General features: G+C 35.2%; 1 protein-coding gene across 1 annotated transcript; it reads right to left on the reverse strand.

Moving 5' to 3' along the window:
• Window positions 1–1,153: 1,153 nt before the first annotated feature.
• Window positions 1,154–9,548, reverse strand: tfap2a (transcription factor AP-2 alpha; the record flags this gene model as incomplete). Its single annotated transcript, XM_062985205.1, has 6 exons — window positions 1,154–2,585; window positions 3,520–3,661; window positions 5,455–5,573; window positions 5,851–6,076; window positions 8,073–8,124; window positions 9,108–9,548. Coding segments are annotated over 6 exons (1,263 nt in total), but the record flags the coding sequence as incomplete, so codon positions are not given.
• Window positions 9,549–15,226: the final 5,678 nt, after the last annotated feature.

Here is a 15,226-nt window from a genome sequence, read left to right on the forward strand (position 1 = left end):
GGTATCCCTCTTTCTAAACTAAAACACTGCGCCCGAGGTTAGGATCCCACACACAATCTGAGATGGAGCCAACAAAAACAACCCTGACAGACAATAGCTTGCCTCACCTGCTGCCTCATTCTGCATTGCAATTATGCCAAGGACGTGTACAGTTAGGTTTAACCCAATTCCACCTTATCTTAAAACAACTGACCAAAAAAACTAAGTGAAACTAAAATAGCTCGAATAACAAATGACCGCCAAGGTAAAAGAATAGCATGTGCTTGGTGGGTATTTTGTCAATGCCACCGTAGATGGAGGCTTTAGGGAGAGGGACTGGTCACTGGTAAAAGAGAACGCAGCCAGTTCTTTACGCTCCAGTGGAGATTGATTTCAAGGTGTGGGGTATCAACGAACAATCAAACTTAATTTTAATTCGATTTGAAATAAAGACTGAAGCAATGCCTTCAACCTGTATGCAACAATACTCATTCTAGTGTGAGTTTGTTAAGCGATATGCTTAGTTAGCCTCATGAAAATCAAAATTACATTTAGCTGACCAGTGATGATGGAACAGCCATTCCTTACACATATTTAGAAGGATTGCACCCCCCTCAACCAACACACACACACACACACACACACACACACACATACACCCCAATTAATCAGCATCGTTTTGAAAAGGGATGAGATGATCAAACATACAGCATGTGTAATATTTTATTGAGTATTTGGTATTTGGTATTTGGTAAAAGGACGGTAGAAAACGATAAAAGCAAAGAAATCGTAAATGCACTAACCCTCGACCCAGGTTTCTACATCCGACTGATTTTAAGAGCTGTTTTGCTTCAGGGCTAGAACTATGCGTTTACTTCAAATACAATGGGAAGGGCATTGTTTTTTTTGTTATTGTTTTTTTTTTTTTTTGTAATTTAGCTTATAATTTTTTTTCTTCCATATTTAAAAGGTTTTGTGGTAATCAAATAATTAATAATTATTGTTATTATTGTTGTTGTTGTTATTATTATTATTAATTTCCACTTAATGCAATGGGTTTAAGGACTTAAGTGTAAACAAATGCAAAAACAGGAAAAATAAATAAAACCACCAAATACAAACATACACTTCTGCGCAGCAAGTAAAAGATGAATAAAAAAAATGACATTAAGCGTATCAAATATTTATTTTTTTTCCTGGGCAACAAATGACTATAATACATTGACAGGCATGGGAACTATTGCCAGCACAATACAGATAAAACCGCCTCCAATTCAACATTGGACATAGGCTACAATATATCAGATGGTCCCAAATGTTTTGAAAATCTCCAAAAAAAGAAAGGATTCTGAGGACAATAGTCTATCCATTTATTGCTCTCATGGTGCTTTAAGGGAAGAACAACATGTGAAAAATATTCTGATTGGCACAACACATACAAGCTCGTATAAAAACAAGAAAATAGAACACAAAGCTATTGTTGTCGGGATCTCTCTTGTGTCTTGTGATTTTTTTTTTTCTTCGAATTAAAACAGAACGGCATATGAATGATATATGCATGGAGAAATATACGTTTATTTCTATGAAATTTGTTCAGTTGCTTTAATAACGCCTCGACATGCTACAAGAGGGCTGAATTGAAATATCCCAGAGGGGAAAAAAAAAAAACTTCTGTTTTCTAAGAACCGTAAAACCACATGAAGAACTAAACGAATATTCAAACCCACTAAAACAGGAGGCACCAGATAAATAAAAAAGAGGTTTCAACAGACGCACCATATTTACAGTTCCCGTTAAATTACACATAAATAAATATATACATACATGAACACAGATTCCCTCATATAACCGTAAATCGTGTTGAAATTCAGAGTTCAAGTTGGTCTCTTGGTGAAACGTCTCTGTGTGAAGGAATGACATGGAACTGTGGAACTGTGGAAGTTTGTTATTCACAATACTGATAGAAAAACCATCCTCTTTTAATTTCACTTTCACATCGCTACAATAGTAGTAGACTGACAATGTGGGTTTCATTAATGTCAGCCCGTTGTAGCTCATAAAAAGAGGTTTATTAATTAAAAGTCTTCTTTTCTTTCTCGGCATCTGTCTGCATCTGGTTCCTGGACCTCAGTGCCACTGCGACTCTTTATTTTCTTCTGATTTAGATAAAGGTGTCTTTCCGTGAAGCTCAGGTCGAATCGTGGTTTTAAAAAGAAATTAAACGTATGAGGGAATTGGGCAAAATCGGGAAGTGGCACATTGTCTTGATCACTAGTGTTTTTTTTCTATGCGTTTAGATGTGTGGTGTTCTAATGATCACGCATCACTTTCTGTGCTTCTCATCTTTGTCTCCGCCTTTAGTACCAGAATCGGAATGGCTGTTGTTATTGAGGTACATTTTGTCCATCGCTTTAATGGCCTCGGTAAGATAGTTCTGCAGCGCGGTGACGGCCGCACACAAGGCCGGTGTCCCGAATCCGTGCGAAATGAGACTGAAGTGAGTCAAACAGCTTTGAATCCCCGGCTCGAGTATAGGCTGTGGGCGAGAATTCCCAAGAGGAGATCGGTCCTGGGAGAGCAGGTCGGTGAATTCTTTGCAGATTTGTCTAGAAGGAGACACAATGCAGGGTATGAGGTGGCTGTCTAATGTCATGATCTCTGGTTAAAAAAAAGTGCCAATCTGATTTTATATCTAAAAAATTGTTTTTTAGTAAGAAATGCATTAACAACACTTTCTCAGATCTGCTCTTTTGTGGGCGAACTTGACACCCCTTAAAAATCTGAAGCCTTGATGCGTCTGACAGTTGGTAATGCTGTCAGTGCAAAATCAAGCCAGTTAGGAAATAAGGTTCACCATCACTGCACGTCTATCACACATCTCTGAATAGGGAGGAGCCTATGACACGACTTGCATTTTTTAAAAATAAGCACTGTTCACGCAGCAAGCCCACAGGTTTTCATTCCCTCATTGTCTTTCCCTCAGATTTCAATAATGGAGTAAATGTGGCTTTTCACCTTAATTGAAATGTTTACTTTGTTTCTTAAACCATTCTGTTATGTTTACGGGTCAAATTGACACGTCTTAATGTTTCAAAATCTAAAAAGATATTGTTAAAAGTATTTTTTGGTATGAAACTTCATTGATTTCACTTATTAAGCCAAGCAGAATGAGTTAATAATGAGATATAAACAATGATTATTGGGATTTTTGGGTTTCTGACACTTTTGGATAATTAAACATGCCCTAGGTCAAACTGACGAGAAACGAACATAACAGGAGGGTTAAGGTGGTTGAATGTTTGGCATTATGATTTACTTCCACAGATAATTTCAATCAGCACTTGAGTCATCACTTGAATAAATATTAAAAAGTAAAATGCACACCCAAAAAATGCGTACATACTGTATTAACCTGCTATAAAACATTACACCATATTCAGTCATGTATGTGAAATGTTACAATGTTACAATTAACACAAAAATTCCTCAAACCAACTTTTGACCATTCAAACAGCAAGAGCAAGAGTAAAAATAACTTACTTTGTTGCCAATAACATGTTTTTTCTTTGGACTTGTTCGTTAGGGTCGGAATGTTGACGGTTAACATATTCAGCTACTGCCTTGGCTGGAAATTCGGTCTCGCATACATAACCGAAATCTCTGGCAAGATGAACGGCTTCGCCTGAGAAAAAAAGAAAATAGGGTTGAGTGTGTCATGTATTACGTTAAATTACTGACATCAAATGTAGACCAATTAACACCGTCACTTAGCACATTTATTATCTAATTACTATTATAGCCTTAAGGACATGACATGCCTTTATAAACAAAATCATTCCAAACTCACAAATAACTCTCCTTTTGGAAAGTGGGGAACCAAAGTTACCAAACAGTGTGTTAAAGGTTCGAGTTTAGAATAAAAAAATAGCATATTAAAAATAAATACAATATGTAAGGTTATGTTATATAGATACATTGACATTGATTTGCAAGCATACTAACTAATATTATCAAATGTTCTGCACATGCAAGGCCCTATTTAAACCATGACAATTACTAGGTCAAGTCTTTGGTTGTAATTTCCTGAAACAGTTGGATTACTGTAGGCCTTCCTGTCACAAGTCTAGACTCCAAGAAGGACACATGAGCCAATTAGTATCCAAGCCTTAGTTCATAAATTTGAGCTCAGTAAACAATAACATTACTTCATAAAGCCGATTTCCCTAAGACTGAGAGTTCCTCTGCACCCCCCACCTCCACCCTTTATCATGACGAAATCATACATTTCTCAGACTCATTTCCATACAAAACCAAATCTCAATGAAGCACGATGAATATTGCATTCGGTCTTCAACGACAATGATTAACAGGAGGCAATGAACCGTCTCAGGCATTCACCTTTAAAACCCACGGCACACCAAATACCACTGCACGGAATAATCACCTTCAACTTTGCAAGCAAAATGGATTTATTCAACAACAATAGCATTCTCATACAGCGACATAATTAAGTCATTTATATTTTATAATAGGCCTACAACTACAGGTCATTTCTGTGTCATCAGACCAATTTGTTGGCTATTAACAAATTGTGTTATGAATACAAGGTTTAATTATGTAACAATAGCACAATGATACTAATAATCATAATAAAAATAATTATAATAGTAATAATACTACTAAGAATAACTATATTGTTGTAATCGTACATGCATCATCCTTCCAACTAAACTGGAAAATATGCATATCTGCCTGGTCCAAACCAGCTCTGCATATCTGCAATGTTAGCAAATTTTAAACACAAAGTATGCTTACATTGTATTTACATTATTATTAATTTTTTTGGAAAGATCCTTTCCCTCCTTATATAGTTATAGTTACAGCTGTATAGTTATTATTTACACATCTTTATTACTATTACTGTTATTACTAATATTTACATAACTAATCTTTATTGTTATTACTTTTATTATTATAATGTATACCTAACTAATTTGTATTATTATTACTGTTATTATTATAAAACATACCCATTGTTATTCATATGCTTATTGTTATTATTGCTATTATGTATATAGTACTATGTACATAGATATAATTCCATATATGTAAATAGCTATAGTTTAGCTATAACTTTATATTCATGTCAATCATACTGATATTCTCTGTTTTCTTTGCACAATGCTACTATTTGCACTACATTTGGTTGCCTTGTACCTGTACTGAGCAATGGCAATAAAGTTGAATCTATCTATCTATCTATCTATCTATCTATCTATCTATCTATCTATCTATCTATCTATCTCATACATATAGCCTATATCCTTCACGCATTGTTGCTGGGGGGAAGGGGGGACAAATTCTACCCAAATTACACGGATGGGCACATATGCTTATTTCGAATCGCCCTGTGTAGGAGCATTAAGCACCTGCACCATTTAGCCCCCCAACAGGAACTCAAATACTGCGACTTACCTTCTACTAGTGACGTCAGCAAGGTAACGTTTGCGGCCTTTCGTCTCCCTGCAGGTAAATTTAATCCAATTTTATCGAGCTTCTCTCTTAAGGATCTTCCTCCATTCTTAGACTTTGCCCTGTTGATAAAAACAGATTTAATAAGTTATTGTTTGAATTTTACATTAAAGCATTAATGCCATAATAATTCTAGACACTTTGTACCAATTGATCTCTTCATGTCTTAGAAAATATGGGTCAAATTATTTGTTGTCTCAATTTTTTTTTTGCCTTTTACGACTGACCAAAATATGCTTTCTACATGTACTCAGAAATCGAATATCCCCAGTTCATTATAATTATTGGGAACATCATAAAGGGAAAGGTGAAAGGTGTAACCATGAAAGTTCAGCTCACCTTCTCAACACCCCACCGAGCAGGGATGCGTTGAGGCACTCAGGCGGTGAGAGGCGTCTCTGCACCTCCGCTACTGTGACCTTGTACTTTGATGTAGAGCTGAGAAGAGACAGGCGACCCGGAACAGAACAGAAAACTTCGTTTGGATTTACCACACCGCCAAAAAGGCCATCCTTATTTAAGGGTATGGACGAGATGTTGCTGGACTTGGATAAGGAAACTGGACCTGAGAAAAAAAAAGGACACGATGGTGAACGTGGAGACTCATCTGCTTGGTGATGCAGATACAAAACCAAGATGAATTGTTATCCATCAAGCACCCTGAATAAGATTACGCATGTGCGTTTATGAACAGCATCTCGTTGAAGGCCTATGGAATCAAGGCAATATGTTCTTATCGGGGAGGAAGGCGCATAGCAGTAAAAAAAAAAAAACGATAGCAATGACTTTTCATTCAGCTCATGAATGTAACTGCTAGAATATGCCTCGGGTAATGAAGTGGCCTAGCCATCAAAATATTTAATATTATCACAGTCGTGACTCCAGAGCAGGCTTTGTGAATATAGCAGCGGAACGTGCACTGCATTGTTTCGATTTGGACACTGACTGGATGGCACGCCAAGGGGGTAATGAGAGAAGCAGCGCATCTGTAAACAATAAGTGAGGCCCATGTATAATTTGTCAGAACCTTGTAAAATCAACAACAATAATAATAAGAAGAATTATTATTATTATTATTAGTAGTAGTAGTAGTAGTAGTAGTAGTAGTAGATAGATAGATAGATAGATAGATAGATAGATAGATAGATAGATAGATAGATAGATAGATAGATAGATAGATAGATAGATAGATAGATAGATTCTTTATTGATCCTTTGCAGGAAATGTCTTTGTTATCAGACAACAACAATTTATTGTATACATACAACATTCACTTACAATATAAAAACAAGCAATAAGAGAAATGTAAAAATGTACAATATGGTACTATATACATGTAAACACTTTTTATGGTGTATGCATAGCATACAAAAATAGGTATTTATTGAGGTATGTAAACATTGGTTTCATGGTGCATGCATAGCATACAAAAAGTGGGTATTTATTATAAATGATTTGGAATTATTTGGATTATTATGAATTGTTATACTATATGTTGAACAGTTATAAAATGCAGTTATAGTAGTAGTAGTAGTGGTGGTGGTGTATTAACAACAACAGCAATAATAATAATTTCATATATTATATATTTAATATATTATAATTAATTAAGGTTTTAAAATAATGTTATAATAGTTATTAAGATTATTATAATAATTACATTGTTATCATCATCATCATCATCATTATTATTAATACTACTACTACTACTACTACTAATAATAATAATAATAATAATAAAGTGCCCCTATACTACATTGGTGCCATTTATCCAATCAAAAACATACTTTTTAAATTAACATTCACTATTTCTGTGAAACTAATTTCTGAGAGGTGATTTTCACACTGCTTTACTCAAGCTTACACAGCCACATTTACAGATACACACATGTGCGCTCATATTCGACTGTAACGCGCGCAGTTCCCTTGCACCCGTTCTTTGGACGGTAAACCGAGACAAAGGACTAAGCACTTTTGGATAGATCACTTGTGACATTAATGGCTCAGCGGAGGCTAATAGACACAATGGCAGTTAAGAGAACTCAAGAGATTGCTAATATAACAACCAATTATCGTGCAGATATGGAAAATGGGAAAGCGCTTAAAATTCATCCGCAGCGCATTAGATTTAACAGGTAAACTGTTAAAGTAGGGACTATTTTTTCTATGTCGTGCGATCTAAATCTGAGGTTTTGCAACCGCGTGTAATCAAGACTATAGAAAACAACTGAATGGATTCGTAAAAACTATCATCACATAAATTTTTATATACATTATACATTAAGTTTGCCATTTCACATTTTATCCTGGAGCGTGCAATGCAAGCAAAGATGAAAGCTGCATGGTCACTATTGAATTAACGCTCCGACTTACATATTTAGGTTTCATCTTGGCAGCAAACCGTGTACTGAGCTGGTTTAAAACGGATCTTGTCCTATTAGAAAGCTAACTAAGTGTGTACAAATTAACTCAGTCCACTTCAGAGCAAGCAAGACTATAGGCTTTACGAGCACCAAGCAGCCAGTTGTGGCACGTACGGAATTGTAAAGGAAATTGCTTACCTTTCTTGATTACAGTTTGGTCGGGTATGTGAATTCCTTGATCCTCGACGTGCTACAAACATTAACAACAAGGAGATAAGAATAAATACACAAACACATATTTTTTTATTCTAGTTTAATAAAATATCTAGCAATTCGATGTTAAATGCCAGATGCGTTTTGGCAAAAACAAAGACGCAAAAATTAAACGCTGAAAATACGGGTATAAATAATTATGTTATATTTGTAATATACTGATATTAATTTTTTTGTTTCAGATGATAAATTTTTTATTGAAATACCCTCCTTTATTTTAACTCATGCCAACTGAAGTTTGACAAAATACTAAAATTTCCATCAAACTAAACATTGTTATTACATGTGCGTAAAAGATTTTGGTGGAATGAACCCAATAGCCTTGTTTTAATTTGCCTTAATCCTCTTCAGTGGGCAAGGGACAATTAAATCAAGGATGAAATGTGGCAACCAAAAATCACGGTCAGAATGTCAGACACTATTGGGAAAAATGTGCAATAAACCATACTCGCGAGATGAAAAAATCCTATGTAAATTGCAGTTAATTGGTATATATATATATATATATATATATATATATATATATATATATAACAGTAAGTAAGTAAAGGTAAATGGGAGTAAAGGAACGCGTAAAGTGTTATTTAACAAGATACGTGTTTTGTATTTAATTTCGTAGAATATCTGACACCAAGAATTTGGCATTAATAAAATTATTTATACTATTACTTTAGCACTACTTCATTTAACACGTATTCTATTATTGTTTTTATTACAATTATGGAATACACTTTGGCTATATGCCTTATTTAAAAAAAAATAGGACATAATGTCAATAATGTCAATAAAATTCTTTAAAACAAATGCATTACTTTTTTTTTTTTTTTGGAAATTTATATTTCTTAATGCGTTGTTTTCTGTTGATTTTGCTTTATGGGGGTATTCGTAACTGTAGAATCTAACGAAACATGCAAATCTAACAGTCAAACCAAGGCTAAAGTTCTGGCGTTGAAGACTGACCTGTACGTCGTCTAAAGAATGAGGTATTCCATGGATAGAAATCGAGTCTGTGAGTCCCGCGTCGATGCCGTGGGCCGAGGGCAGCAGCACTTCTCGGCGGTACTCCCTGCAGAGCTGGTGTGGCAGGCCCCGGTGCTGGTGCAGCAGGCCGCTCTCCTGGCTCTGGCGCTGGCTCGGCCAGGCCGGGTGTTGAGGCTGCGCCTGTGCGTGTAGCGAGTTGATGGAGTAAGGATCGTTAACGTGCGAGTATGGATCCTGAGACTGGGGGTAGATGGGCTGGTAGGGTGGTGGGAAATACGGAGGCTGGAAGTCCGAGTTGGGCGTGTGCGAGAGCGGCGGTGCGCTGCTGTACTGGCCCACACCGCCCAGCTGAGGTAGCCTGGCTGTACCATTACTGGTACCGTCGTGACGATCCTGCAAATTGGGCGAAAGAGAGAAAAAGAATTAGGAATTCTGGCTGACTTTTTTTTTTTTTTTTTTTTTTTTTTTTTTGGTTTGTTTTTTAGAGGTGATATTTATTTTCGTTACAAATAGCAAGACAGTTGCATGACGACAATTTTACAATTATTGTATATTGTATATTATTAATAATATATAACCTATTGTTTGCAACCTATAATAACCTTACTACAACTACCAATAATTATTATTATTCAATGCAAGAAGAGAATGAGATAAAGAAAGAAGAATACTGAAACAAACAAATTATTTGATAGATATACAGCCCACATTAAATAAAATTTTTGCCTAATATTTTTCATGCAACCAAAACAGCTTGCTTGATGTTAGAAGATAATACACAAGTACTTTAAATGTGAAAAGTCCTCAAAGCTTTAGCAACTCACCATTGCGGAAAAACTGTGAACTAACATTTTTGAAGGTTTCAAAACACGCAAAAACTATAAGGGATAAAATGAGCGTCGAAACCGAAAAAACCAAAAACAAACAAATGAAGTTAACTCAGCACTGAATTGTGCGTAGACAATGCGGAGACCAGTGTTCAGATAAGTGAAAAACAAGCACGATAATCCATCAGAGTTTGGGTAGATTCCCCAGTCCCAGTGTTCTTCATCTGCTGTTAAAAAATGCGCAGTTTATGTTTTGCGGATAAACTGTTTAAAGTGCCTCGTATCCCTTTTCCATCGCCTGGCTGTCAGTAAGCTGGTCCCTCGGCTGGGCGCATAGTAACGAAGAGCTGGCTTCTTCCTCTAGACTCCTAATAGAAGATATTCATGACTATTAATATTACACGAATGCTTAAGAGAAGAATGGTCGCAAATCGAGCGTGAAGCGAGGAAGCAACTCAAGGCAGACTCTGCACTAAATGACGTCCATTGAACGAGGAATCAGTATATCTAATCAGAGATGGGGAAAGAAAGAGGGGGAGTGAAAGAGTGTGAGAGTGTGTGTGAGAGAGAGAGAGAGAGAGAGAGAGAGAGAGAGAGAGAGAGAGAGAGAGAGAGAACTGGGAGTGAGAGAGAAAAAGAGGGAGGGAGACAAAAAAGAGGGACATTCTCTTGCGCCTGACGAATCAGAGAGAGGGGTAAACATTTTAAAATGTTCCAGGGTGAGCACAAGAACCAAGGGGAAACGAATAATTGAAAAACGAATACATGAAACAGTGCGCAACTATGATACGGGTGAAAATCGTGCAAATGCTGGGGCAATTTCGTCCCTCATATTTCTTCAAAAAACGACAACGATCATCTGCGCACAGGTTTAATGCTATTTTGCACTTTTTTACTTTTTGCACTTCATGGCCTGCAAAAAAATCTTTCCCCAGAATTTGACAAATGCCACCTCACACAAGGTTGCTTTCTGAGCGAATATACTCCAAAGTTTACGATTCAACGTTCACCATGCAAACACACTTGACGAGGAAAAAAAAAACCCTTGCCCTCCCTTCCTTCCTAGCTTATTCGCACGCAATCCTGTTTTGTGTTCTCTGGCACGATTTACGACCTTAATTATGAAAACTATCGTAATAAAAGACAGATCAAGAAAGACAATTCGATAAAAAAAAAAAAACAAGAAAGACGAAATAAGTGAACTAAACAAGTGCACTTGAGAAGTAAAGCGAAACTTTGTGTTCTTGGCTGGGGTGCTTCTGTCCTTCAGAGGCTGTCAAACTACACATTGGTGGCTACACCGATTTAAAACAGCTTCCAAATATTCCAAACATTTCCAAATATAACCTTGTTCTTCTTCACTAAAGCACCAGCACATTCAATTTATATTACATTTTAACTTTTTTATTTTGATAAATTTAGAATTTAACACCACAAAAGTGTAATAAATAAATGATAATACATCTTAAATTAAAAGCAATTATAATAATAACAATAATAATTATTATTATGTTTTTTTATTCAGTATGAAGTACCAGTGTAGTATTAGTAAAATATATTTTTTATTGTAAATATTAATATTTTCGCCAAATACCAGGTGTACAAGGAATTTCAACATATAGGTGTCAACATATAAACATATAAACATCTAATTAAATAATAGAAAGTTGTACTATATATAAACATAGAATAAAAAATATATAAAATAAGTAGTATCAGTAATATTAGTAGTAGTACTTATAGAAGCAGTTGTATTTATCTTATAATAACCATGTTATTATAAAGTCAACACAAAATAAGTAAAGTATTTAATAAAAAGTTAATAAAACGTGTTTGTAAAGTATTATTAATGTTGTACATTATACAACAACAAAAAAATAATAATAATGATAATAATAATAATTATTATTATTTTTATTAATAATATTATTATTACTATAATACACCATGCAACATCGCACATTCAGCAATTTCAGAAAATACAATATATAATAACAAAAAAATTCAAATATTGCAATTGACAAAAAAAAAAAAATTTGACGATTTTTTCTTTAAAATCCTGTCTTACCTCGCACTCTTCATATTTAATATTGTCTGTTAATTTCCAAAGCATTTTCATGGGTTGTGGATTGAAGAGCGTCTTTTGCCTGGTTTTGCACAGTGCGCGTGAACACAGCACAGCAGGCTTTTTTGGCAGGTTGGCTTGTGGGCGCGCTCATATCTCCCTCTAATGGTGAAAGTTAAAAGCCTCGCGCATTGCTGCACGAGCACTTTGCGCTCCTTCATTAGCATATTACCAGTCAAAAGATTCTCATCTTATTCAACATCAAGTCATAAACTCAGGTAAAACCAACTGTGTGAGTCAAAGTGTTTTGGAAAATGTAGTTTATTTTTGAAGTCATGAATGTAGAGGGTTGTATAAAGGTATTACAAACAACACTGGCTTATTCTGGCTTGAAAAATTCCAACTTATGCAAAGGTTGGAATCATTTGCAAAATATTGACCCACATTCCCCCCAATTACAGGCAAATCCTTCCAGTGGATGCAAACAACAGAGGACAAGTTTAGATTTTTAGTGGTATGTTGCAATGACAGCTCTCAAAACTAAGGTGGTTTAGCATATCACTGAGCTTTTCATGCAATGCAAATACTTCACGTCTCTCCGTCGCCAGAGATACTTTGTTGCCGAGCTGATTTTTGTAAACTGTTGTTTTAGACCCATTGAGATCCTTGACCGTGAGGCAGTGATTCTACGTACTGTTATGCTAAGAGGTCGATCCTTGTGCGCGTATGGGACTGTATCGGGGACAAGCATCGTGTGCGGTTTTTAAAAAAGGGGTTAATAATTAACACAACAACATGGGTTGTTAAATATGAATGAGCGATTGGACGAGTGGGGTTGAGGCTCGCGAAAGCGGCGACACAAGCACCCCGGGTTGCGGGTTAGAAGTCTGGCCGACAGGTTTTAGGCGTTGGCCTTCTCCTCTCGCCGTGGCTATAGTCTGATGGGGGTAAAACCTTAAACGACAGTTGTCATTAATGAGAGAAACTTTGCTCAGAATGAGAATTAGGTGCAATTGAAACGGGTAGTTGTGTGGCTCTGTGCTGGCTTGCGTGGGGGTTCTGCTTGGGTGAAACCACACCAATGAAACAAGATGTCTTTTCTAAAACAGGTTTGATTTTTAGGACTTTAATACTTTTTAGAGATACACCATTTTCACTGAAAATAATTTGTCTCACACATCTCACACATTAACAAAGCTTAAAATTGTATATAGTCACATAATGAGAGGAAAGGCCAATTTTTTCAATTTTAGAGCAAATTTTTAAATAATATAATAATAATTATATATATTGCTATTATTAATATTATTGTTGTTGTTATTATATAACCTATTCATATTGTGTATTACAGAACAGACTTCGATTTTCTGACATTTTTGGACACTAAAATATAAACAGTAGCCTATAGTACCTAAATCAACTACTTTCATCTGCACGTTTTTTATTATTATTTGAGCCCTTAATTGATTGGTAAACAGAAAATGTACACTCATTGATTTAACTGAATGAGGTCAATTAACACAATGGGTAATTGATATGCAAAGTGAGCAGCTTAAGAAGAATCAGCAGCGGTCGGGATGGATTAAAAATCTGTTCACGAAGGGGTTAAAAATCATGATTGTGTGTATTTGAAGAATGATTTGTTGTTTAGTTGCACACACCTGGTTACAAACCTAAGATCGAACCAGTTTGTTTAAGTTTTTATTCAATTATTTTTGTGTTAAACATCTCAAACGTATTTTTTCCCCAACTGTCTAAGTAAAACTGAATAAAAATAATACAAAAAAATGGCAAAAACGTAACAGTTTAAAATTAGATTTAATGTTGCGCAGTGTTAATAATGCACCCTGTTTTCTTGATTCATGTTATGTAAATGCGCGATTTAGCCAACGAATCTCTGTGCACAAACTGCACTGACATTAACGCTAAACCACCTTTCTAACAATCACATATCTCGTATGATCGAAACCTGGAACACATACCTGCCAGTCTCCCATTTTGCCAATCATTGACATTGGTAACTCTTCTTGCTGAATAGATAACACCTTGTTATTGCATTTAGCCTGTAGTTCTTAAGCCAAATTTTCCTTTCACCTGAACAAAAAGTTCTCACCTGGTCATAAAAACGCGGTGGCGCATGCGCGCTGAATTGTGTGTGTGAAGGTAAACTATACGTGAAAAGCTAAACGCTGTCAAGATTGAAAACCTTTTTAGGGACCATTTGAGAAATTGATTTTGAAAGAAAGTAATAGTTCAAATGGGAAGTGCATGGACCGACGTATGCTTGTATTTTTTTTTTAGTTTATTTATGTATCTTTTTAAAGAAAAACAATAATATGAATTCTTTGTTTTGTTATGTGAACTAATTTCTCTAAAAGGTTATTTTAAAAAAATAATAATAATAACAAAACTTCTACCAATGTTGCTGTTTTTAAGACTGGCAAATGCAACAAAAAATAGCAAAAATTGAAATTAAGTGTATTTTCTTGAAATGTTTAACCCAAAAGAGGACCGGCCACTGCACCAGGCAACCATTTATTATAGCTCTGTTTAAAGCCATGTGTGTTGAGAGCTTTGGCTTGTGATTGAATAGCCCAAATCCCCCAAGCATGCCAAATAAAAGAATAGCACGTGCGCGTCCCGTGGTGAAAACACTGCTCTGAGGTTGTTTTCAATAAGTCACATACCGATACTGTCCTGCCTTTGCAAACACAACTTCAGACCAGTTTCTCATAGAGAGCATTAGGGAAAGAGCTAGAGAGAAAGGGCAGAAAATATCATATTTAATAAATCACTGATTAAGTCCAGTAACTGTACATTTTTATGTGGCTGTTTGGCCTCTGAAACATTAATGTGCAGACACAAAGTTACCAGTTACCAGTATAATATAATAGTTATAATAATTCACTATTATAAATATAATTGGGTTTACAATAATAATAGTAATAATAACAACAACAACAACAACAACAAAACAACAATATAATAATAATAATAATAATAATAATAACAAAACAACAATATAATAATAATAATAATAATAATAATAATAACAAAACAACAATATAATAATAATAATAATAACAACAACAAAACAACAATATAATAATAATAATAATAATAATAATAATAATAATAACTATTATTACTAAGGGGTTTTTGGTCTGTTGGTCCTGGATTCTGTAAAGCTGATTTGAGACAATGTT

This window comes from Trichomycterus rosablanca, chromosome 23 (assembly GCF_030014385.1).
Source record: "Trichomycterus rosablanca isolate fTriRos1 chromosome 23, fTriRos1.hap1, whole genome shotgun sequence".
Classification (NCBI taxonomy): domain Eukaryota; kingdom Metazoa; phylum Chordata; class Actinopteri; order Siluriformes; family Trichomycteridae; genus Trichomycterus; species Trichomycterus rosablanca.